The sequence below is a fragment of the Acomys minous genome (genome assembly GCF_964271855.1).
Source record: "Acomys minous genome assembly, chromosome: 1".
In the NCBI taxonomy this organism is placed as follows: Eukaryota; Metazoa; Chordata; class Mammalia; order Rodentia; family Muridae; genus Acomys; species Acomys minous.
The window spans coordinates 38885224-38911987 of NC_140483.1; the positions used below are offsets into that span (position 1 = coordinate 38885224).

Here is a 26764-nt window from a genome sequence, read left to right on the forward strand (position 1 = left end):
AAAAGAATTTTTCCCTTCTTTTCCTAACAACACGACAGCCCATGGTTTGTACTGCCATAGTTTTCCCTAAAGTAACTTTGTTTTTTAAAAGCAAAAGCAAAGAAGGACATGAAGGACACTTTCCCATTGAGAACCTTTCCCTCTGCCTCCCATCCTCACACACTAGAGACCTTGTGGAGACACTCTGTGTAGCCTTGGCTGTCCTGGACACACTTTGTAGACTAGGATGGTCTCGAACTCACAGCGATTCACTTGCCTCTGCCTCCCGAGTGTTGGGCTTAAAGGTACGTGCCAACACGCCCGGCTCAGGGAGACATGTCTTAACTGGAAGTAGGCTAGTGATGGATGGTGTTTGGTGCAGCAGAGCAAGCCTTGGGAAGGCATGAGCAGCCGCACAACGATTCATTCACCAAAAGGGGCGGGACTAGAGTACAGCTCTGACTCTATCTCTCCTGCCTGACTTGTAGGTGAAGAGTTGCTGGACTTCTGGATCCTTGCCGAGAAGATCCTGAGCATAGATGAGACAGACTTGTACATGAGAGACTACTACCTGTCCCTCTTGCTCGTGCTCAAGGCCACTCATCTGCAGGAAGGCTCCAGAGTAGTGACTCTCTGCAACATGAACATCAGTAAGGATCACAGAGGGTGTGTGAAATGGAGTTCCTGTGGGATGGAATCAGCAAAAGTCACTCTGGTATCTGGTGAACACCCCCCCCCCCCATCTTTTGCTTTCCACGCTGGTACCCTTCTCCATCTACTCAGTATCAGGGTGCAAGTGGAAGTCATAGCCCGTAGCAGAAAAAAAAGGGTTGAAAGACACCAGCCGTGCTTAGGGTGGAGCTCATTGCCTTCCTGAGATACAGCTGGCCAGTGCAGGTTGCCTAGAAGAATAAGAATTGAGACAGGATCGCTGAGAAATCACTGTGTCTTCTGAGTTTGCCTAGCTTTGCTGTATTTTTTTTTCAAAAGATGTATTTATTTTTAAAGATGTATTTATTATGTATACAGTGTTTGCCTGCAGGCCAGAAGAGGGCACCAGATCTCATGACAAATGGTTGTGAGCCACCATGTGGTGGCTGGGAATTGAACTCAGGACCTTTGGGAAAGCAAGCAGCCAGTGCTCTTAGCCTCTGAGCCATCTCTCCAGGCGCCCCCCTCCCCACTTTGCTGTATTTTTATATAAATGAAATCCTTTAGAACAAATAGCAGTTGGGCCCAAGGCAGTACTTGTGACCGCCCTTTGCAAGCAAAGAATGTCTTAAATATTGAAAGAGTTCAACAGAAATTATTTGTAGTTTAAAGAGCTTAAGATAATTTCCTGTTTGGCCTACTGTCTGAGACATTGTCTACTCTCTCCAGACTATTGGGTTCATCCCTCTTAGGCACTTCCAACCCATTAGCACTATGTTCCAGAAGATATGCTGTCTGAGACTAGCTGTATTCTTCTCACTCCTAAGAATAATTAAAAATTGATAACATCATCTGGGTGTGGGTGCATATGCCTGTAATCCCAACATTGGGAGGTAGAGATGGGAGGATCACAAGGGTCATCTTGGCTACATAATGAGAGTAGCCTGTGCTCTAGGAGATACTTAAAAAGCCCCATACTATTAAATCCAGGGCTAGCAATGGCTGGCTATTATTTGAGGGCTTTGATTCCTTGGGATTATCCATTCTAATTTTTTTTTTTTTGGTTATTGTTTAAAATCATGAGCCCTAGTTTCATTTATATAATCTTGGTTTTATTTTTACCACATTTTCTTGTATCTTTTGCTTTTGTTTATAATACATTCTTTTAAAAAATGTGCTCAAGAAAGTCCACAAACTGTGTTGTCTCCATTGGGAAGAAAAAAAAAGTAATGAGAGAAAAGCAGTTACTGTCTACTAAGTAGACATCAAAGGCATGCCACAGCCAGGTGTGGTGGCACACATCTTTTACCCCAGCACTTGGGAGGCAGAGGCAGGCACATTACTGTGAGTTCGAGGCCAGCCTGGTCTACAAAGTGAGTTCCAGGACAGCCAGAGCTGTTACACAGAGAAACCCTGTCTTGGAAAAAAAAAAAAAGCTTGCCACTGGGTTCTTCTTGCTTTTACCTTGAGGACTTCACTCAGAATGAGCAACATGCTATACATAAAGACATTTAGAAAGCCTCCAGCCTCCTGCTCACCATCCCCACCACTTCATCCTTGGCCTTTCTCTCTTCTTTCAGAATCCCTCCTGAACCTCTCCATCTGGCACCCCAACCAGTCCACTACCCGAAGGGAGATCCTAAGCCACATGCAGAAGATGGCTCTGTTCAAAATCCAGAGCTACTGGCTCCCCAACTTTTACAACCATGCCAAGACGGCAATGGCCAGTGAGGAAGCATGCCACGGCCTGATGCAGGAGTACGAGACTCGCCTATGCAGCGTTTGCTGCACGCATGCAGGGGGCCTCCCTCTAAACATGAGCATCAAGAAATCCCACTGCTCCCAAAAGAAGTATTCAAGCAGGAAGGCCAAGAAGAAGATGTGGCAGCTGACTGATCCTATCTTGTCCATGGAAATAGACTCTAAGCCAGAAGCCTCCACAAATGCCCAAGAAGAGGCGAGTCTTCTAGAAAAGGTAGTTTTACAGACGCCTTCCCTGGGGGGAGGAGATTCCTCAGAGGAGACAATAATCCATGTTTTGAACAAGGATACTCAGTGGGCCAAGAAACCCACTGTGAAGAAGAAACCGAAGATCCAATTCCACATGGAGGGCCTCTTTGAGACAAAGTTCTCCACCCACCTGAGAGCTTCCACCCCCATCATCAACCACCCTGCCCCACTGGCAGTCAAGAAGTCCCTCAAGCGAAGCCTCTCCTTTGGGTACACTCACTGGGCCCTGTGCGCTGACGCCTGCGCAGGGAGTCCCTTCCGGTTTCACCTGAAGAAAATGAATTTGAAGGTGGAAGTCCACCTCCTGGACCTTTGGCAGGACCTGCAGCATTTCCTCGGTGTTCTGATGAATAACAGGAAGAACGGGAATGCGCTCTTTCGCCACATGCTTGGTAACAGAATCTGCGAGCTCTACTTGAATGAGCAGATCGGACCGCCGTTACCACTCAAACCTCAGATCGTCCAGGGCCTGAAGAAGCTTCTGCCATCTGGGGATGTGAACCCCTGGATCCCCAAAGCCCAGATGGAGATCTGCAAGGTAGGCCCCATGTCTCAAAGAAATGAGTTAGCATCTGGCAGATTAGCTCAAGACTGATTTTTAAAAAAAAAAAAAATGGTGTCTGGTCCTCTCGACTCACCTTGTTGAAGGGAGAATTGTCCACGCAAACCTTCACACGTTGGGGATCTGGCTAATCTTCTAAGGTAAAAGTACAATGGATTCATGTGTGGTCAGTAGCCATCTCCCATTCCTTTTCATGCCTTCCTCTGGTGCACCCTTCCCAAACCACACAGCTCAGAGCATCTTCCTGAAGTCTTTAAGAACTCTGCACTAGACATTACGAAGCAAGGGCCTGTCATTCGAATTTTGTTTCCGCTGCTGTGACAAAACACCCTGATAGAAGGCCACACGGGAGGAAAATGTTTGCTTGGCTTACCGTTTTAGGTTGCAGTTTCCTGTTTCAGGAAAGTCAAGATGGGGACTTAGAACCTCCCATCCACAGTCAAGAGCCAGAGAGGACAGTTGTACCCATGCTGCCTGCTTGCTTTCAGGAGCTTTCCGCACCTCCAGTTAGCCAGCCTAGAGGACCCCACTCCTGGAATTTATTCTTTGACCAGGCCCAGAGCTCACAGACAGAGGTTACAGCATGGCTTCTGCCACGTGCCTCCGCCTCTGTGGATCTTCCTTAGAACAGCAGTATATCAGAGAGTACCCATCGTCCTCCACTAAGCCCTTTCTCTACTCTGTGCCTTTGCCTAAGCACCTCCTACTGCCCAGAATGCCCTTTCTTTGCCTTCCCTCTGTCAAACCCCTACTTATACTGGAAGGTGCAAACTTGAAGTTTTCTTGCCTTTGGAAACTCCTCTTGGGTTTTCCTGACTCAACCACATACAACAGTTCCCTTCTCTCTCTTCCGGGAGAACTCTGCCTACGTGTCTGTCACCCATGTGCCACATATGCCACACTGCTGCTCACCCTGCTGGGAGGTGAGCCCCTTGGAACAGGTCTGAGGCCAGCAATTTGGACAGCGCCCGGCACATGGGAGGCATGTGGAGAATATTTGCCAAGTAAAGAATGTGGGCGGATAAATTCAGCTTAGGTTTTGTTTGCCCGCTCCTCCCAAGCGGGAGGTGTGAGAGCAGAGTTGACTGGTTTTCATAGCCATTTTTGGAGAACCAAAGCTAGAGCTCCGGGAAGACACTTAAATGCTCTGAGTTACTTTGCCCTTTCAAAGAACTTTTCATTGCCATTTTCTGATGCTTACGGAGAGGTTTTGAGAGCTGCTGTATTAAAAACAAAACAGAAAAACAACAACAAAGAAGGACTGCCCACTGAATGTTGCAGCACTAGATCTCCCACTGTGGGAAGTCAGACTCTGGGTGGGTTGGCCACAGTCACTCTGCTGTGTGGGGTGGCCACAGGGAGCTTCGGCCAGCTGAGGGCCTGTCCCCTAATGCCCGCGCTGTGCTTGCGTTCCAGGTGCTCAGCCCCTGGTATGACGAGTTCCTGAGTGAAGAGGACTACTGGTTCCTCGTCTTCACAGTAGGAGGGACTTTGGGTTGTGGAGGACACAGGAGGGATGGGGGAAATACTTCTGTGTTAGAGGCTCAAAGGAAATGAAATTAAGACTGTTTTCCTGGAGACAACTGGAGATGGGTGCATTCCTTGATGTTTAAAGACTATAAACTTAAGGGCTTGGAGGGCCGGCTCAGAGATTTGGAGTGCTTGCTGTTACTTCCGGCGGACTCAAGTTCCCAACACTCACATTGAATAGCCCATGACTATGTATAACTCCAGCTCAGAAGTTTCTGAGGCCTTCTTCTGAACCTCTCTCTCTCTCTCTCTCTCTCTCTCTCTCTCTCTCTCTCTCTCTCTCTCTTTCATGTGTGTGTGTGTGTGTGTGTGTGTGTGTGTGTGTGTGTGTGTTTGTGAGAGATTGAGAGAGAGGGAGAGGGACAAAGGAAGGGGGAGGGAGAAAGAGAGGAGGAGGGAGGGAGAGAGAGAAATTATTATTATTATTTTTAGCATGTAAAAACAAAGAGTGTTTGTTCTGCAAAAACAGCTTGCATGCAGAGGTCAGCCAACCATACAAAATGGCGGCATCTGAGAAATTACTTTTTTTTTTTTTAAGAATATAAAACTTTCAAGGAAAAAGACTTGGTACATATTTAACTCTAAGGAAGTTATATTCCTGTAGATTTCTCAGAGAAAATAAAATACATTGGGAGGATGTAGCATATAAAGGTGCAATAACTCCAAAGACTTATCAGACTACGTCTATGTGACCAGGATCCGTGGGGGACTGAGTTCCCACAAATCGCTTGCTTCTGCCTGACTCCTGCCACCATTGTTCTCTCTCCCTTCTACTCCCAATTCCTTTCAGACTCAAACGCGGTTCATCAAAGCCCGATGGCATAAAAGAGAACCTACAAGCAAAGAAGAGTATATTTTTCTTTATAAAAGGATTCAGGAATCTCTAACATTAAGCCAGGGCTTGGCTAACATGCAGGAAATGGATTCTATGCAGTGGAAAAAAGTGGCGACTCAGAACCTGAGACAGAATGGGTCTCTTCAGGTAGAAAAGACAACCCCGGTGTTCTTAACAGGTAAAGGCAGTCACTTTATTATTGTTGTTGTTATTGCTATTTAGGTTTTTTTTTTCAAGACAGGGTTTCTCTGTGTAACAGCCTTGGCTTTCTTAGACTCGCTCTGTAGACCAGGCTGGCCTCAAACTCATAGAGATCCACCTGCCTCTGCCTCCCGAGTGCTGGGATTAAAGGTGTGCGCCACCACGCCCGGCAAATCATTATGTTTAGGGGACTAAGAAAATAAAACCCATTATATCAGCAAGCACTTATTATGAGTCAGCGCTGTGCACTGTGAAGGTTCCCTCACTTGATCTTCAAAATAACACATCAAACCAGCTCCAGACAACTAAAAACCAACGCCCGGATGATGTCACCCTTCAAGGTCACACTGAGAATGACCATCAGGATCTGAATCCAGGCACACTGACTGTGGTCTCTACTGGCTCTGGAAGCCAGGGCACTGAAGTTGGAAAACTTCTGCCCACCAAAACCATCCCCGCAGTTAGCATGCCACACTCCATGCCATGCATCTGATGCTCGATGCCACCACACGTCTTGCAGAGGCAGCTCCACGGGGTCTCTAACTTTGCTCCAGGTTTCCCTGCAGACTCCAGCCACACAGCCATACTGGATGATCTGTGGAACTCCACATGAACTCTGCACAAGCAGATATACTTTTTTTTTTTTTTTACTATTTTAATTTTTTTTCAAGACAAGGTTTTTCTGGGTAGCTGTGGCTGTCCTGGACTGTCTTTGTAGCCCAGGCAGGTCTCAAGCTTACATAGAGCCTCCTGCCTCTGCCTCCCAGAGTGCTGGGATTACAGGCGTGCGCCACCATGCCTGGCTGCAGATACACTTCTAAACCCCAAGAACCCAGCCCAGTGAGGCAAAAGCTGCTTTCTGCTTCACATCTCTTGCTATTGTGGCCTTATTGTCACACCATACTGCGACTGTGAAGTTAACTCTGCTCAGTTCACCACATGTTACTAGGATTAATATGTGGCAGCTTTTAGAAAAAGAAAGCAAGCCTACATCCAAAGAACAAGGATTTACAATTACTGGTGGTATCTTTGAGGCATGGGCTATTTCACACTAGACAGCAAGGAGAAAGGATCATATCCCAAACTACAAGTTTTGTGCATACTCTACAGTAGAAATAGATGTTATGGTTTAAAAAAACGTAGGGGGGGTATAAGACTTAAAACACTGAAGTCAGAAGCACTAAAGGATGAGAGACAGTGGTGCTTGCAGTTGGGTGTGAGGTGGCCACTGGACCTGAGAAGAGCTGAATGGCTTTAAGAAGCTAAGGCTAGTGCTGACAGACTGACTGACTAGCTCACAAGAGGCCTTTTCTCATTAGGACACCCACGCTAGGCAATGTTGCTTCTTTACACACTCATGCTTTTAACACGGTGCTTCTAAGGGAGCTGACTGCAATAGACTAAGCTTTAAGGGCGGATTCTGAGGAGCCCAATCCATCTCAGGAAGAGACACCCCCCCCCCGCCCCCACCGGTCATTCTGTAGGACAAAGAGATTGCCAAGAACGCTGCAGCTGCTTCTTGGTAGCTGTGAGAAGAAAGAGAGCTCAGAATGTTAATGGCATTTGAGACACCCTGCAAGGTTAAGGTAGCCACACCAGCTGGTAACTAATGTCCAGGAGGGTCAAGAATTAACAAAGCCGGAGATCTCAGTCTAATCAACAGCAAGACATCTGCAAGGTCAGAGATGGTAATGCTCTTGCTTCAAGTTAATTTGTTAAGACCTTTCTTATTTGGGGATCTGAATTTTTGAGCTTATTTCAGAACTAGCTGCTCACATACCAGGATGGTGTAGGGCTTTTGAGAGTGATCAGACTTGGCCAAGTGACCAACAGCTTAGCAGATAGCCAAGGTCAATTACTAAAAAAATAAAAAAATAAAAAAATAAAAAATAAAAAATAAAAAAAAGCCAGAGTCAGAGGTGGATAAGGAAGGCGTCAACCATCCCTAACTGAGAGACACATGAACCAAGAATAACTAGCTCCCTGGTTGCAGCAGGGGCACATACATGCATAGGAAATGCAGGCCCTCCACCAGCTCAGCCCCTAACCCAGAAAACTAAACAACCTCAGTAGAGACTACCTCAGCCTTTGTTCATTTTTTATTATTGCCCTCCAAAAGCCTTGGACAGAGAAAAGCTAGCCGTTTCCCCACACTTGAGACTTCCTTTCTTACTCTCAAAAGTTCTACTCACTTTTATTCAATGTTTTACTTTCTTTTAATAATTCTTAATACAGCCTTATTCTAGCTGGGCTGTGGTGGTGCACACCTTTAATGCCAGCACTTGGGCGGCAGGGCAGAGGAAGGTGGATCTCTGGGAGTTCGAGGCCAGCCTGGTCTATAGAGTGAGTTCCAGGACAGCCAGAGCTACAAAGAAATCCTATCTCAAAAAACCTAAGTAACAACTAAAAAAACTAACACCTTATTCTGCTTTGCTTACTTCCTAGAGTCTGTGTCTTTAATATTCATTGGCATGAAACAATGAGCCATTAATCCAGGTTGGTCTTGGAAGACTGCTCAGTCAGTACCAAGTATCCTTGGTCCTTGAGTCGTGCACAACTGGACCATGAAAGGTCCTGTTATTCTCAAAAACAAGAAAAATCCTAACAAATTATTTACTATGTGTGAAAAAAAAATTAAAGCAATAGCTGAGTATTTGGATGATTGTTTCTAAGGGATCAAAGGCATTTGCATGAATGAGTTACTTCTTATATTGAATTAACAATTGTTCCTTCGAGGGCATATCTCTGTACTAGCTGAGAAAGGGAAACCCACACACATGTTCTGGAGTGGAGAGGAATCTGTGTTTTCTTGGTTCTAATTTAACTTAGACAGTTGTATTCTTTAGACACTATTGCCTGAGTCAATACTATGTTAAAGGCATTCTCTTCAAGAAAGGTGCTGGATATTGAACCTTAGAATGGACACCTAAACACTGCCTCTGGTTTTCCTTCACAGACTTTAGTAAAATGACCTTTGAGGAGCTTTCCTACAAGAACCCAAAGTTGGCCATAGAAAAGATCAGTGAAGACTACAAAATATACTGTGAAAGGGCACCTCAAAAAGGCAAGTATTTAAGGTTAGAGGGAAGGCAAGTGTTTGGCTTTTGTTGGTTTGTTTTTGTTGTTGTTGTCTTTCAAATCTAAGAATTTTCAAATTGTAGAGACCTAAGTCAAAAGAGGACCCATACCTTGTTTGTAAGGAGATAATACCCCAGAGGTAACCACCGTTTGTTCCCACTCCTACAAAGTCCTGGAGGGTGTAGTGCAAATAAAAGGCAATTATAAATTGAAGGTGGTAACAATTAAGACAATTCACTTTTCTTTTATTATTTAACAGACATTTTAAATAATGTGACTTCATCTTCCTGCCAAGTTTTCCTGGAGTTAAAGACCTTTGTTGTTTCTTTCTGGAGTCAAGGATTTGCGGAGGAATATTAGGATGGATGTTTTGAGTGAGGAAGGCCTTGAGGCTTTCTCAACACAACTCTCCAGATATCAGGGGAAACTCAGAAGTTACAATGGCCATTTAGAGTTGTCCCTCATTGAGGGCAGGTACCTGGGCCTTGGTACTGCCACCTTGACCCGGATGGAATGGGTCAGGGGTCTGGGCACAGATATAACTTTGGGCCATTTAGTTTCCTTTGGTTCCCGTAACAGAGGGAGCAGTGAGCTACCAATGGCCAGTACTGTTGGGAAGATGAGAGCTTTGACGCTAAGGGGAAGATTCAAGCAGCACCCTTTGTGCCCACTTGCTTCTTACAGAAATTCCATCGTGTCTTGGAGCAGCCTCTCCGGAGACTGGGTTGGTTTCATGGAGAACTTATCCTAGAAAGGGAATTGCACCGTTGCAATGTATATGGACAGGAAGGCTTCTCCCCTCTGCTCCCCATGCTGGGCTCCCCTCACACTCAGCTGGCACTTCTGCTGGTCTTGAGGAGCTTAGCAGGCTGGGCAGAACGACCTAGACTCTCACCCCCAATTTATATGACACCCCCCATTGTCATGAGTTCTCTTGCTGTTGCTGTTTTTGCTTGATGATGTATCATCAACATTGGGCTGAGGAGTGCCAAAGAGTGACAAGAAAATTGTCCCTTTACCCTAATATTCCCAAATGCTGGGCCCACTCTAGTTTTCTCCTTTTTCTATACTTAGGCTCTCCTTCTCTGATGATGAGAAACCTGATTCCTATCGTCATAAATTTATTTACTTTTTTATAACCCTGTCATGTGGCTAATCTGTCTTCATCAGCATCCCTTTGATCTCACAAATGCCCTTTACCCTCTCCTGGTCTTATGTGTGTTGCTCCAGAACCTCCATGCAAGAGCAACTCTGTACTTTGCTAGAACTCCACAGTCACCTTCAGGCTGGTCCTTTAAAGAAAAACTCTCATCCCGCATCCCCCACCTCTCTGTCTCTGTCTCTGTGTCTGTCTCTCTCTCTCTCTCATTGACCTGAACCAGCAGGAATAAGGGACATAGACTGCCAAGTGTTGAGTGGAAGTACCAGGGTTGAGAAAGAAAGAAGACAAGATATACAGACAAAAGCAACAGCTGGGACCAGGAGGTCTTGCATAAGCTGACGATTTATGCCAAGCAAGTTTATTAAGAACTATAGCATTATATATACTATTTGCAGGGGGCGGGGAAAGACAGGGTCAGCAAAGAGCTGTCAGACAATGTTAGCTAAGAGAATCCACGATACCTCAGACACAGCTGCCTAAGGATTGAGAATCACAGTCCAGGGGCATGAATTGGATCCCCAGAAACCACAACCTTGACTCCTACGAGGGACCAGCTCCAGCCGAAGGCCAGCCTTTGTCCTTTCATGGGGGCCTCTGAGAAAGTCTTTGGTGTGTCTGGCTCTCCACATCTAATGGTTTGTGGCAGGCCATCATGGCGTGTATTCACTCTTCCTGCCACTTAGGCTCTGACCACCACCCTTAACCTGGCTATCCCCTCATGGGGCTGTATTCCTCATCCTTGTTAGGGGCCTTGTCCATTCCCTGTATGGGTTCTCTCCTCATCTTCCTTGGACTTTCTTACTAAACGTATGATCACACCTTAACATGGATGCTTCAGCTAGCTCAGGTTCTGACACCTCATGCAGGCTCACAGCCAAGGGGATTATCATTGCCATTCTACGTAGGCCTGTTGGCTTAGGCAGAATCTTGTTCCATGTCAGCTTGCTAGCTTTCCTTTGTGAAAATGGGCATTCTTTCTCAGTCCACTTGGGCTCCTCTCACAGGACCTGCCTTTGGTGATGCACCCCCTTTTTCTGCTTCAGGTGTGGATTCTCCAGCTAAGTAGCCCTTCTTTTCCTGTGAGGGATCCTCCGTTCACCTTGGTTGGGCTTCTCAGCTCAGTGGAAGGAAGCCATTTATAGGGAAGTTGTCTTACTCTGCTAGGTGTCTGGTATCCCACTGGGTCACTGTGGCTCATTCCTCTTTTTGGTGCTAGCATTTATCTACCTTTTTCTTTATTTTAGTCCTAATGATTTTATAATTTAATTGTTAAGACTATGGAGCCAGGGATGGAGAGATGGCAGAAGGGTTAAGAGCACTTGCTGCTCTTGCAGAGGACCCGGATTCTGTTCCCAGCACCCATACGGCCTCTCACAACTGTAACTCCAGTTCCAATGGATCTGACACCCTCTTCTGGTCCCCATGGGCACTGCACACACATGGTGCACATACATCCATTCAGGAAAAAACACTCATACAAGTAAATATAAATAAATAAATTGTTTGTTAAAAAGAATACAAAGCCATAACTTAAGTTTTAAGAGTTTCACTGGTATCAGTTATTATTTTAGGATACGATATCTGTTCTGATTTTATTACCTTAACTGGAAGCATAAATAGTGTTCTAGGTAATTCCAATTGGTCATTCTTACTGCCCCAGCACCCCCTTAGACCAAAGATATGATGTGGTAAGTCTGTTGATTTCAAAACCACCCCCATTTACAAGTAAACATTTTAGGGGCTGAAGAAGTGACTTGTATAGATCCATGGACCTGTGCTAGAACTTCATCTCAATCCTACCACTAATAAGCATCCTCTTTAATGACCTTCCGGGATGACATTCCAGATATCTCCGCAACGGTGCTGACTGGCATCACCGTTCTACAAGTGTTTTAGTTTCCTTCCCAGCTGTCATGAGAAAATATCTGACTGAGCAGCTCTAGAGGAGAAAGGGTTTATTTGGCTTTCAATCCGGGTAGAACCAAAGCAGGAACGTGAGGAACAAGTCATGTCTGCTGTCTGTGAGTAAAGAGTGTTCCTTGTTCTTTTACTTTTTGAAGGGATGTGCAGCTTCTTAAGCTTCGTGCCTTTAGAAAATTGCCAACATCATAAGAAAAAAATATAGTGTAGGAAGTTTTCTATTTTTTTTCAAGTCCTGAGCATTGCTTTGTGCTCAGTGTGGCTTAAACACTGAAAAGTGTCATTTAAGTATCCTCTTACCATTTTAAACATCTTTTTCTAATGTTCATGTTTTGACTGAGTTCCTTACAGGTTTATTTATGACTTTGAATTATATTTTGTCCTAGTCCAACATTGTGTTTGTTCTTAGGAAAGGTTGTTGTTTATAGAGCTTGGTGGGTTTTCTTCTTCTTTTATATCAACTCTTCTATAGTCTGAATTTTCTTTTCTTTTATTTTTTTCTTGGCTTTTCAAGACAGGGTTTCTCTGTGTAGCCTTGGATGCCCTGGAATCGCTTTGTAGACCAGGCTGGCCTGGAACGCACAGAGATCCACCTGCCTCTGCCTCCAGAGGGCTGGGATTAAAGGCGCGCATCACTACACCTGGCAATTTTTTTTTCCAATAAATTTAGTTGCATTTATTTAGAACTAATGTGGATATCTATTGCTTTCAATAATTTTTATATGCTTCCTATCACAGAAATATTATCAAATCACTAGATCATGTCCTTATTTCAAGTAATAAGATGACCCTATGCCTGCCCTTGATGATTTATTCAGTGTTTTTCCTCTGTAAAATTAAAGAATCTTAGATAGTCAAGGTTAGCTTCAAATTCACTTTGTAACCAACAATGACTTTGAACTTCAGATCTCCTGCCTCCACATTGCAAATTACAGGCAAGGACATCATGTTGTGCTGGGGATTGAACCCAGAGCTTCATGAATGCTAGGCAAGAACTCTGTCAACTAAACGACATCTCAAACCCTCAAAGGGTTTTGATAATGGTGAGATCTATAGAATTTATTATTTTTCAAAAACACTTCAATGCATTTCTTAGAATAATTTTTCTAAAGTGCATCACAGGGTAAGGCACCTATTCTGAACTGTGTGAGTTGCCAGAACACCCTTGCAACAGAATCCATATTCTTGGAAAGAAATGGTTTTAATTAAAGCAAGAAGTTGAATGGAGCCTCTTTAAGTTGAGGTCAACAATCAGAAAGTTTGACGATTACAAAGTAAAACTTCCAAATGGAAAACAGAAGTGTTTCCAAGAGGACAGCCAAAGTGTCAACAAAGATAGAATGCCATATGCATTGTGGCTGAATTAAAGAATCAGACTGGAAGGCAGGTGACGTCTCATCTTCACTAATGTACCAAGAAGTACAGTGGAATTGGTCATAACGGTCTCTTAGGAAGGTGGGCTCTAGGACTGATGGCCAACATGCATAGCTAACACACCTTGACTGGATGTCAGCATCCAGTTATCCAATGGCCTGACACAGTAGTGACTAACGCCTGATAAATGCCCCTTCTTATTCTTTCTTTATAAAATATTGTTACCTAACTTTGTGGTCTTTCTCAGATATCACAGTGGAAATTGTCAAGCAAGCAAAATATACACACTCACAAAGGAAGCCGTCCTTTGTTAAAAGATCTGTCATAAGAAAGCCTTCCATAAGACCCAGGTAAGATGGGAGAATCTGGCCACAACAACATCTCTAGGAACAGAGTTTTGTATGGAGTTTCCTAGACTTTTTTCTTTCTTTTCTTTTCTTTTTCTTTTTTTCTTTTTTGATTTTTTAACACAGACCTTTTCTATAGATCATAACCATATGAACAAGACACTCTGCATGTTAAATGCTGTGTAGCATATATTACAAAATAACTTCTTAAAATTTAAACTATAAGCCAGTTGTGGTGGTACATGCCTGTAATCCCAATACGTGGAAGGCAGAGGCAGGCAGATCTCTGTGAGTTCAAGACCAGCCTGGTCTACAAAGCAAGTCCGGGACAGCCAAAGCTACACAGAGAACTCTGTCTCAAACAAACAAGCAGACAAACAAACAAACAAACTTTCAACTATCATAGACAACTTTAAATATATATATATATATATATATATATATATATATATATATATTATACATATATGTATGTATACATGCTTGTTGATGGGCCCAATCTTGTGCAGGTGGGTCACTACTGATATTGTGGGTGCACAGGTGCAACAGTCATGCTATGTTCAAAGGACAGCACTCCCTCCCATTCTTTCTGCCTTCTCTTCTGAGATGTTCCCTGAGCCTTGGAGAGGGTTGATATAGATGTTCCATTTCGGGCTGAGCACTCAACAATCACTTATTCTGAACACTTTGACCAATTATGAGACACCACATTAGGGTGTCACGATCATGGACACCCTTCTGTGTTAGCCTGCAGGGATCTGCTGCCCTCCACACTGTAGGTGAAGCATATTTTATTTAACCCTTTCTCTAGGCATTTACATTGTTTCTTTTTGTTGTTGTTGTTGTTGTTGTTGCTGTAAATAGCACATGCACTCAATAGATCAATACTCATCTAAGGGCTTTAGGTTCCATCCTGTATCCTCCAGTCTCTTACTCCGTGTTCCTCCACTTTCCAAACAGTCTAAGAGTCAGTCTCTTCTGGGAGAAGATTCTGTGGCCTTCCCTGTAGAGGCAGCATCTGTCTTTCTCTCCACTTCTTAGCAGAAATTCCACTTAGAGATAAAAAAGCTCTCCAAGTGTTACATGCGCTATAGGTCCCTGCTCTGAGACTGCATCTCCAGAGACCACCAGTACCATGTGCTACTTTCTAGTGCTTTATCCTTTCGGTAGGCTTCGTTCTTTCTTGACTCTTATTTTCTCTTGGGCCAGTTTATTCATTTTACTCCATTTTTGTCTAATTGCTAGCTCCATGAAAAGTTCGTCTCTAGATTATGAAATCATAATAGTATATAAAGAAGACAGTCAAATCTTTAGAAAAATATCTTGTATAGGAAAAAAATGCCTTCAGAAATACTAGTTACTGTACCATTCACAAGTGGTTGCGAATCTTCTGTCTGTCCCGAACAGTCTGGATAAATCTTCCTCCCTTTGGCTAATGGAAACTGTTTCCTGACAGGCAGTCCCCTATTCCTCCTGATGTTCTAGTCTGGGCTAGTCATGGTGCTCTACTCAGACTACAGAGATACTTCCAAGTTAGTTGAACATGACTTATGATCACAGCTCAGGTCAGAGACAGCACAGTAGCAATCCTTCTAAGCGTGTCTCTAGCCCTCATTCAGTGTGAGTTATTATTGACCATATGCTGTGTCTTGGACATTCTAATGATATAGAAGATAATGGTATAATAGAATGCATACATACTAATAAGACAGCTCTCATCCTTTTCTATTTGTTGTTTGTTTGTTTGTTTGTCTTAGTTTTCGAGACAGGGTCTCTCTGTGTTGGCCTTGGCTGTCCTGGACTCGCTTTGTAGACCAGGCTGGCCTCAAACTCACAGAAGTCCGCCTGCCTCTGCCTCCCAAGTGCTGGGATTAAAGGCACGCACCACCACGCCCAGCTTTTTTTAGTTTTTGTTTTTTCAAGACAGGGTCTCATTATGTAGCCCTGGCTGTCCTGGAACTCACTGTGTAGACTAAGCTGGCCTTGAACACACAGAGATTTGCCTGCCTCTGCTTCTAAAGTCCTGGGATTAAAGGTGTGTGCCACCACACCCAAATAAAACAAGGATGGGACCCAGTTAGCTATTTCGCTTGGCTTCCCAGAAGGCCTTAAAACTCTAATTAAAAATGAAAAGAATGGGGCCTTGAGAGACGGCGTAGCGGCTAAGGGACTTTGTTGCTTTTGTAGAAGACCTGAGTTCAGTTCCTGGTACCTGTATGATGCTCACAACCACTAGTTTCAAGGCCCTAACACCTTATTCTGGCCTTTACAGGTACCAGATATACACGTGTTATCCAAACAATCAGGCAAAAAGCCCATACATATAAAGCAACAATAAATACATCTTTAATTTTTTTTTTAATTTTTGTGGTGGATAAGTGCATAAAATGCATTCAATAGTAAAAGTACAAAATGCACTGTGAAGCCCCTCAGCTTCTGTCTTGAATTACTACTTGAACTGTGTTATGCATTCTTTGAGCCTGGTTAATTTCAATGTGTGATTTTTTTTTTCTTTAATTTACACCCTTTTTACTATAAAGTTTAAAGTAAAATAAAAATAATGTAAAATACTTAAGAAAAGGCAGAGCAGGTGCCTTGTGAAAACACCCTGTGGGGAGCAGTGCTCTCAAGAATTACTCCTGTAAATCAGGAGTTAAAGAAAACAAACTAGGGGATTAAAAAAACAAAAAAGCAAATAAAACCATCAACAGCAACCGCCTGTGGTGAGAGAAGAATGAGGGTGTACCCCAACTCCAGGGTTATTGCAAAGTCATACAAAACAAAACCAGGAGAGCACAGGCAGGCGGCAGAAAGAAACTGGTTCCGAGGTGGCTTCTATTTGGACTTATCAAAAACATCTAAGAGATTATTCAGCAAAGTAAATGAAACTGTGTTTAAAGACTTGAAGGAACATGTGAGAGCAATCAGGAATCAACTAAAGAAAAATCAACAATGAGGCCAATTATAAAAACAAGGAGGATCTGGCATAGAGAAGCCTAACAGCTGCGTGGAAAGCCTGCTAGACACAATCAGCAGACTTCACCCGAAAGAAGAGCCAGGGAGCTGGAAGATGGCTCAGTATACATTATCTGGTCTGGAGGACCAGGATCCACACAGTAGAAGGAGCCAACTCCCTGTACTTATCCTTTAGCCTCCATATGTGTACCAGGAAACACACAACACAGACAGAAAGACAGACATGGACACACAGACATACAAGCACACAAAAATAAATAAGTGCCATTTAATTTTTGTTTAAAATCAGGATTGAAAACCAGAACCGTACAAACATCGAGATTGTCAGGAAATACAAGGTCCAAAGTCAACAGCTTAATGTAATAAACTCCTAGAAATGTCCAGATTTCTAAAAAGCCGACTCAAAGACAAGTTGAAAGAGTGGGTAAATCCTTAGAGACAACAACAAAATCGGGGGTGGGGGGGTGGGGGGGTGGGGGGAAAGCAGTCAGAAAATTTGGGTCTCCTTCAAGCAGCATCAAAAAAGTAGTGTTTTTGTCAAGTGTAATGGTGCACACCTTTAATCTCAGCACTTGGGAGGCAGAAGCAGGCAGATCTCTGTGAGTTCAAGGCCAGCCTGGTCCATGAAGCAATTTCCAGGATAGCCAGGGATAGACAGTTAAGCCCGGTCTCAAAAATGAAAAAAAAAAAAAGATGTTTAATACTGTAATTTTTTATATAGCATAGCATGGGCAGTGGCACTGGAGCATTCCCATAGATATTTAAAGCAAAGACAGTACCAACATTACAATGGCTCTTTGAGGAAATAGAAGAAACCCTTAGAAACTCTTACTTATCCTATGAGGCCGCTGTCATCCTAACTCCCAAAACAGAGGCATCATAAAAACTGCTTCCCTTTTCATATAGACACACACAGCCTTAACAAATGGCAAACTCAAACCAGTATCAGCAACAACCAAAGTATCGTGTAGCGTAAACCATTGGAATTTATCTAAGGAACACATGATACAGTTAACATCCAAAAATCAAAATAATATTCTGTATTAGTTGGGCTTCCCTAGAATGACAGAGCCAAAAGAATGAGCATATATGGTAGAAGAACTTTTTTCCCCCCAAGACTGTCTTATACAACATAGTCCAGCAGTGGCCATCTCACACTGGAGCAGTTGAGAACCCAGCAGTTGCTCAGTTCATGAGGCTGTGTACCTCAGGAGTCCCAGTCTGGTGTTGAAGACCTGGAAAGTTATTCACTGGTCCTCAATTGTAAACCTGAAAAAGCTAATTCTAATATCAATGCAAAAATGCAGCAGCAAGTGGATAGAGGAACTTGCCAGCGAGCCTGGCAAGGTAGGCAAAAACAAATTTTTTCTCTTTCATTTCCCCTTTACCTGGGCTGACAATGAAAAGTACCACCTGTATTTAGGATAGGCCTTGCCACATCAAATCATCTGATCCAGAAAACCTCTCACAGGAGGGTCCACGCGGCTACCTTTCTTTTTAGTCCGTTCCAGATCCAGTCAATTCGATGACAAGATTACCCACCATGAATGTCATATTTAAAAAATGAAGTAGAAAACTTACATGATTATCGCAATTGATACAGCCTCTTATGCCAATCAGTCATAATTTTTTAAAAACTTTCAAAATGAAAATAGAATAAAGCTAACTCATCCTGATAACCGATATCTATCAAAAACCTATTGCTATTATCTAATACCAAAGCATACGTGTACATAAAGGAGATGGGTAAAGTGGTCAAAAGCTGGTTACATGAAGAGAGCTTTGAATAATAACTGTGACGTCAGATGAGATTAAATGTGCCCTTAAAACTGGAGAGCGAGCAGCTAAAGATACAGCTGCACCATGCCCATGGAGATGAAACCCCACAGGGAGCACAGCCTACTCAGGAAAGACTGTGAGAGAAAAGCGAAGAGGACTGTCAGTGAAACATTAGTTGATTCCCTTCCAGGAGCAGCCAGGTGTGGTGGGGGCGTGCCTCGCTCAGGCATAGAGGCTATCCTGTGACTCGGGGGTGTGTGGCGGGCGTTGGGGGTGAGGTGGGGAGAGGGGGGCTGTTCTGCTTCCTACTCAGAGCAGTCTCCGCGGTCAGTGTCCTGTCCCTTCTCCTAGCAACGCAATGCTCTGTTTTCCAGGAACATCACAGAGGTCCTCCTAAACATGCCACACCTTGAGTACTTCAAGGATTTCCTCAAAGACCGGAAGGCTGAAAGCCCGTTGCAGTTCCTGATAGCCGTACAGAAGATCATGATGGAGACCAATGAAAAGGCATACAAGACAGCCTTGGAAAATATAAGCAAGACGTACTTCCACGGCAAGATCCCTGCCGGTGTGCCTCTTTTTCTCCTGATTCTTGCTTCGGTTTCTTGGAGGAGAAAAAGTGTGGAAAATAACCCGACTCCATAAAAACCTCTAGAGAGGGCAGAAGAGGGGAAGAGCCACATGGGATTAATAATGAGCAGCCTGTGGGGACGAGTGCCAAGATCAGTATTAAGCCCAAAGCCATAAAATAGTGAAAGGAGCCACGCATGAGATGCATTCATAAACACACTCATTCCTTTCACTTACTGTCGGAAATCGAACCTTAATTTCTGTAAAGCAGGAATTAAATAGCTTTCTAAACAAACAAGAAAAATGTACAACACGTTGAAATTAACTAACTTATTCATTTAGTTGATTTTTAATGAAAATTCCAATTACCTAATCATCAAATCGACTGACATGATGCTAGCTATAAGCAAGTGCATGGTACATCCCCCAGCCACGAGGAGTTGAGCTGAGTGGAAAATGGTCTATCTGACCACCACTCATAAATGTTGTCTTGTTTTCCTGTCTAAAGTGGCGGTGAACTTGGCCCATGGAAATACATCTTAGCTGGAGGTTGCAAGTAGAGTATTACCTCGTAACTCTAGCAAAAAGGGGTGAGCACAGCGCCCCCTAAAGTTGTAGAACTGAGCTTCCTGCCTGTCACAGGGAGCAGGCGGAGTTTACGTAGGCAGGAAGGGGCTCACGTGTATAGTGGTTTTCACTTGTTTGTTTGCTTGGTTTAGTTTCGTTTATCCAAGACAAGCTTCTAAATACAAAAATAGGAAAGCTTCAAAAATAACAAGTCTCTCTAGTTCATTTGTTTGTTTGTTTTGAAACAGGGTCTTGCCACATATTCCAGGCTGGCGTGAAACTCACCTGTGTAGCCCAGACTGGCTGGCCTTAAACGCCCAAACTTCCTTCCTGCCAAGTGCTAGGATGTACAGACACGCCCACGCTCAGCAAGCCAGCTCGTAGGTGCAGTTCAAATGCCGTAGCAATAAGCTCAGAATCACCAACATTGCCTTGAGGCTGCATTAATGCAGTTATGGATAAGATGTTATAAAACATTTCCCCTTGGTGTAACTTAGACAAGAGGGGACCCAGACTTGAATTGTCTACTTTTATCCCTGTGTCTTGCACCGTCCTCTGTCTGTGGGCCAAATCTGAACCGGTGCCTGCCTCAAGGCTGTCTTGCGAATCTGTGCCTGTGTCTGTGTGTTCCTGTGTATGGCCCTGGCAAAGGGCTCTGTTCTTTGCTACTGAACAGCACAGACACCACACCACATGGGGGAAGGAATGGGGCACTGTACAGAAGCCTTTAACAGACTCTGATTCCAACTGACCCCAGCCAACCCAGATAACAAATCTATTAAGCAATATCCATACAGTGCTCCAACATTTATTGTGGACATTCATTTTATAAAAGCTGGTTTGGTCCTATTTTTTTGTCCTCAGCAAATGATGATCACAGCATACGTAGGCACATAAATTCATCTTGAGACAGGGGCATGGGAGAGTATACAATTGAAAGTTGCTACTACGAATTTGCTTCAGTTGTAAAAATTCATTACATGGGAAATTTAAGGCAAGGAAGGTTGGTTGTTACATTGTTCTTGTCAAGGTGGGTTAGACAGCCCAAGTGTATAGCAGCAGCAATCTTAAACCATAAGTGACCTCAAGGGACATTGTTAACTCTGGCTGTGAGGTCCACCCAAAACTCCTGTCTTTTAGAATGTAAGAGATATTTTTATCACAATGGGTTGCCTTATCTAAGAACTATTTATTTGCTGAGTTTCAGGATGAAGTCTATACATCGTTCTGGAGGGTCTCAAAGAGAAAAGAGCACCCTGTGCACCTCTGATATGTTTTCAAATCTCATTGACAAACCCGCTGTCTCTGGGCACAAGGAGTGCCGAGATGTGCTCAGCACTGATATGGGTATCTTGGACTCTCCTTCTGCATCCAGTAATTTTGTTTTGTTCCTTTCCTCCTGAGCCTCTTTCTAAACTGAAAACTTCACCTCAGCTACAGAAAAGAATTTATATTAAGATTTTATTTCCTTTTAACTTTCATCTTTGAAATAGGACTAAGGACAGTATTTTGTCTGAAAAACAAAACAAACCAAAACAAACAAGCAAACAAAACAATTCCCCATAATATTTGAAATAGTCTTTGGAGATTTGCAAATTGTGAGGCCGGAGTGAGAACAGAGGGTCATGGGACTCTCACGTGAAACCACCAAGCAAAAGCAAAAGACAGAAATGACTGACTCTCTCTCTCCCTCTCTCTCTCTCTCTCTCTCTCTTTAGAAGAAATGCTGCAGTGTGATGCTCCTCTTATCAAAGAAATTATTAACACGCGTCACATCACCACCACCGCATTGCTGATGCTCCAGAGTTACGTCATGAAATCTTTGGAAGAGAAGTGGTGAGCGTGCTCAGAGAGGGCAGGGCTCCTTCTGGAGTTGCTTCCTCACAAAGTACTGCCGGAGTCCTCCTCCAAAAGAAACACCAAACTTACTTTGAAATCTCCTGCCTGCCTGTGTTTGCAACACACACACACACACACACACACACACACACACACCCCACCCAAACACAGGCACATATATACAAATATAGACACACACATACACAAACACAAATACACACATACACAAGCACACACACACACACACACACACACACACACAAGCACACACATATACAAACTGAGGAAGACTACAGTGTTGAGAAGGAAAGACAGGCTGACTTTATATAAGAATTGAGCTAGCGGTAGGAGTGCTTTTGAGGGTCTCGCCATCCCCACTGTAAGTCGGGTGGGAGCTGACTTGGAGCAAGGCTACCTTGTGATGTCTCATGCGCCCTTGTTTTGTCCTCTTTGACAATTCTCAATCTGCTTCCTGGTAGGTTTAAAGAATACCAAGACATGTTCCCACCACGTCCTGTGGAGATGGACATTGAAACACAAATTGCCCCTAGGAAGCCCTCAAAGTCAGCAATGCACATACAGGAATTTCAGGTCAGTGAGGAGGGAGAGGGAAGGACATCACAGACGGGAGAGCCATTGTCCACGTACTCTCCGCTGGACAAAAGAGTACCCCCCCCCAACTTGATACTGTCACTGAAAGAATTACACTTGCGTGCGGGAGTCGTGTTGTAACACCCATTTTAGGGAAGTTCCTTTCTGCTCCGCCTCCCTTTGGCACCAACTAAGTGATAGGCACAAGGGTGAGATACAGGGAGAGGGTGAAACTGCCAGTGTTCTTGCTGGTCGCGCTTATTCAAAGGGTGTGGCTTGGCCACCAGGCCAAATGGTTTTGCTAATCTTTCTGCACTGAGATTAGATTGATTAGACTGGATTGCACCCCCAGTCACTGGCAGCAGCGTATGCAGTATGACAAAGGGTAGGCCTGGAACAAGTGTCCCACAGAACAGCAAATCCCAAAAAGACAATGCCAACAGTTGGCACTGAGAATGCCCATATCCTTCTCCCAAACACAAATATCCCTCTTACCCTTTGCCCTATACAATAGAGGAATGGTACTCAGAGAAATCTTTTCATGTGGTTTGAGGAAGCATACATGCTCCTTTAAGGAACCTCATGTTCAGTTTGAGGTGGTTAGACAGAAAACATTGAGCCCAGTCCTATCAGATTCCAAAGATCTAGTTAAGATGTATCTGAAAGTAAGATTTAAGCCCAATACTGTAAACATGAAAATGTGCTGTTTCCACCCCCTCTCCACTCTCTCTGTTTTTGAGCCAAATCTGGCAGGGCACTGTGGATGGTGAATATTTGAAAGAACATGTGTGCGGAACCAGTTAGCTTTGTTGTAATTTCAGCCTTTCCAAGTCAGATAAAAGGAAACCAAAGTGTTCTTACTCCCTGCTGTGGGCCACACAGTGTGTTAGACACACACACACACACACACACACACACACACACACACACACACACACACACACACACACACACGCTCACCACAGCCCTGAAGGCTGATGTTTTCATCTTACGAAGAGACACAGATCAAGTAAATTGACCCAAATTACACATCTATAGAGAAGCTAGGCTCTTCCTTAGAAGTTTCTAGCCTCTAAATCCAGTGCATTTTATTACTTCACCAGGGGCTCTCTAAAGCCAGGTTTGCATTGGCCTCCCCTCTCCGAGGACCAGGGTAGAGGAATGAGTGAGCATTCTCATCAAAAAGATGCTTTTTAGCTCAATGTATCAAATTTCCTGGAGGCAAATGAACCAGAGGCTGCCTCCCAGTACCTATTAAAGGAAAGCAGACATGGACACATTTTTCTTGTGCATGGGAGGGGGCAAGGGTGTGAGAACGGGGACCTGTAAATTTGTCTTAATGGTTAGAAGCAGGCTCACTCCTTGGCTCTGTTCCTTTACCGCTTTAAGATCTGCTGAGCCATCATTTCCTCCTTGTGAGCAGCAACAGGTCCTCCGTTCCTTCCTTCTGGTGATGAGTGCTGACTTCTGCCACTGAAAGGCGGTGGGTGTGGTAGAAGGAGTTTAAGGAAGTGGTTCCGTGATGGTTGGAGCTAGACTCTTCAATCACTTAATCCGAGGCGGACTCATCCTTGAAACGGGAGCTCAAGAGGATCCCTGTGTAGGGATGAGGACCTTAACTGTGACAGACGGCAGGTCTGTGGTACACAACAGGTTCTCAGTGACCAGGGGCCGCGCTAATGCAGCCCTCTTCCTTCCCCCAGAGGAAAGGGTGGATGAAGATGATCGGCTTCATCAAGAGTTTTTGCAAGTACCGCAGACTCATGACAAATCCCAAGATGCGGCAACAGTTTATAGATTTCATCCACCTGGAAATGTACAACAATAAAGAGAGTGAGTCACTTCCCCGCCAGGATAGTCAGCCCCCTGCCCTGGGAGCTCAGGCTACTTGCTTTGAGCCAGGCCTGCATCAGCCACAGTGACTAAGAACAGCAGGGCTTGGGTGCCCAGGACTGCCTGGACTGTGGCGTTTCTCAAAGAGCCAGCAAGTGTGGAACATAACAAAGGCACTTCAGCGGCCTCACATTTTAAATATAACATTATTTTTTTTATTCCCTGAGAATTTTATATATGTGTTCATTGTATAATTTTGGGTGTTTTTTGTTTGTTTTTCATTGTTGTTGATTGGGGGTTTGGGGGGATTTTTTATTTTGGTTTTGTTTTGTTTTGTTTTGTTTTGAGACAGGGTTTTCTGTGTAGTCTTGGCTGTCCTGAACACACTTTGTAGACCAGGCTGGCCTCGAACTCATAGAGATCTGCCTGGCCCTTCCCCCTCTGAATGCTGGGATTAAAGGCATGTGTAAAAGTAACTTTTTTATTCTCACAACTCAGTTGTTGTCCGTAAGGCTTTCTCACTCCTGCTAACCTAGGCCTAGACCTGGAAGCTTCTAGCCTCCATACAATCTAAACTAGGCCTAGAATATTTTTAGCCTTTGAGACTTAACTGCTTAATAAGTTTGCCCTTGTTCTTTCTGAGCTCTGGGCTCAGAGCTCTGGTTCAACTCAGCTGTTCTGCCTCAAACTCTTCTCAAAGCTGACTTACTCTGGCTTCTCTCTCAGCTCGGAATTGCTCTGCTCTGCCTCAAACTAACTCAGCAATCTGCTCTAATCTGCTCTGGCTTCTTCTCATTTTCTGGTCTGTTCCATCTCTGCAACCGTCTCTCTATTACTATCCTGGAAAAACTGCGCCCTCTCTCTGAAAACCTGCCTCTGAAGTAGCTTCCCCTTTCCTCTCTTCTCATGAGAGTTGGGCGTATCCTATTCTGCCACATCGTCTCTGATTCATCACCTTTTCTGCCACTCAATTAGACATCATTTTCATGCATGGGTGCTTTCCTCTACAAACTAATTTTACCTTCATTTGGGATTAAAGGCATGTACCACCATACTTGGATCTCATCTTTTCTTTACCTGATACTCGCTCTATACCAGGCTGGCCTTGAACTCAGATCTGTTTGCCTCTCTCTCCTAGATTAAAGGCGTATTTGTATTTCAGCTGGATCACATGGACCTAGAAGGTCTTTGGATGTGATCTCTTGTTAGAATAGCCATGTTCTGAATTAACATTCTTCTACAGGCATGTGCCACTGCACCCAGCACGTACAATATTTTGACCATTAGCCTCTTGTTAATTCCTCTCAGACACACTCCCCCTTCTGTACCCCTCCCAACTTTATGCATTTTGTGTTTTTACAACCCACCACATCAAATCTGTGTAGCTGATATCTTCACAAATGTGAGGCCATCCACTATAGCACTGCCCTCTCACCAAGGACTCACTCTTTATGAAATGGCTTCATAGTGTTGTTTACTGTAGTCTTTAAAAATATATTTAAATGTTTCCTGGCTATATAATCAATACATGCTATTAATAGAGGCAGCAAAATTACAAGAACATGTAGGATACAAATGGAAATCATCAGAGATAACACCACCAATGCTTTAAAGCATATGTTCTGATTATATATACACACACATATATGTCTCTATATAAATTATATCTAACATATATAGTCTCCGTACTTTCCGTTTATTACTTACCATTTTCCTTAATATAGATTAAACATCACTTTCTGTCAGTACTCATTTATCTTGCCTAGCTTTTGACTGGCACAAAGTGTCCATTGAATTGACTTATTCAACCGCTTCTAATTCCATCGTTCATGACCGTTGCCGAGAATGCTTTAGGGTGCGCACTTCACCAGGTGCTGAGACGTCAACGGGAAATATACAAACAAGGCTCGACCCGTCTGATCTACAGGTTTTCTCCATAACTCTCTGTAAAGTGCCCACCACATGCCTTCTGCTCAGAGTCCCACCCTGTTGTTGCCTGTCAGTCTACCCATCCAAGGTGTGAACAGCTCTCTCAGATAACTGTCTAACCCCCAGCCATCCACCTCAGTGGCCCCTGAAGCCTACACCTGAAAACTTTGATTCTCTGCTTCAGCTTTCTAGTCTCTCTCCTTTGACCAAACTTCTCCTGCGTTCTGACGTTTGTTGCTTCTTGAATTTCCTCCCAGATGACCTAACCCGTGATTCTTCCCTGATAAGCCTTGAGTTTGCTCTTGCCCACAACTACCCTCCCATATGCAGTTGTCACTGTCTCTTCAGGGAGCCTGTGGATTAGCTTGCTCACACCCATGGTCGTTGCTAATTAGGCAAGTGCCACGAAGACATCCTGTGACACTCCATTGCTCCTGTGATCAATTAGTCAATTATCTTTTGATATGAGTGTTGTCACACACCTGAGCAGATACCCCCGTCAGCAGCCATTCAAGTCTGAGTAAGAAAGCTGCGCTAGACATAGGGTGTGGCGCTCTCAGTAGGTACAAACGTGAGTCCTCGGTGGGCAAGCCCAGCGCGAAGGTTTAGGACCCCTGAGAGATGCTTGGTCAAACCAGATTGTAACTCCTTGTTTCTCTGCTAGATTTCTCCGCGTCCCCCACCACCACATCTGCGCGTCAGACTCCTGTACTCCCTGGTACCCGGGGCATGGAACAGGAAAATGGGGACCTAGTCCTTGTAAAACGCCGGATATTTGGCCACAGAATTATCACTATCAACTTCGCTATCAACGATCTTTTTTTCTTTTCTGAAATGGAAAAGTAAGTTCTCATCTTCCTTCCCTCTTGTGGCTTTCACGCTGTACCACTTCTCAGCCGGGGCTGAGGAGAAGTAGGAACCTAAGATCCCATGGGGTGGGGTGGGAGGAAGCTGGGCCCAGCAATGCTCATCTGGAACCCTAGCGCTGAGAAGACGGAGGACAGAGGTGTCACAGGGCTTGCTGGCTAAGC

General features: G+C 44.1%; 1 protein-coding gene across 5 annotated transcripts in view; it reads left to right on the forward strand.

Annotated features, from left to right (window-relative positions):
* RGSL1 (regulator of G protein signaling like 1) overlaps positions 1–26764 on the forward strand; it is a 65048-nt gene that overhangs the window by 20419 nt on the left and 17865 nt on the right. For 4 of the 5 annotated variants that reach the window (XR_014776702.1, XR_014776703.1, XM_084768704.1 and 1 more), the window contains exons 6-16: positions 468–629; positions 2211–3178; positions 4619–4681; positions 5523–5745; positions 8725–8832; positions 13550–13652; positions 18779–18972; positions 21260–21377; positions 21860–21971; positions 23675–23804; positions 26398–26575. Coding sequence is in view for 3 of the 5 variants with exons in the window: in XM_084768704.1 (XP_084624830.1) it covers positions 468–629; positions 2211–3178; positions 4619–4681; positions 5523–5745; positions 8725–8832; positions 13550–13652; positions 18779–18972; positions 21260–21377; positions 21860–21971; positions 23675–23804; positions 26398–26575 (2359 nt within the window). In the remaining 2 variants the exon portion in view is untranslated. The remainder of the gene's footprint in view (positions 1–467; positions 630–2210; positions 3179–4618; positions 4682–5522; positions 5746–8724; positions 8833–13549; positions 13653–18778; positions 18973–21259; positions 21378–21859; positions 21972–23674; positions 23805–26397; positions 26576–26764) is intronic. The other variant, XM_084768705.1, reaches the window with a different exon arrangement.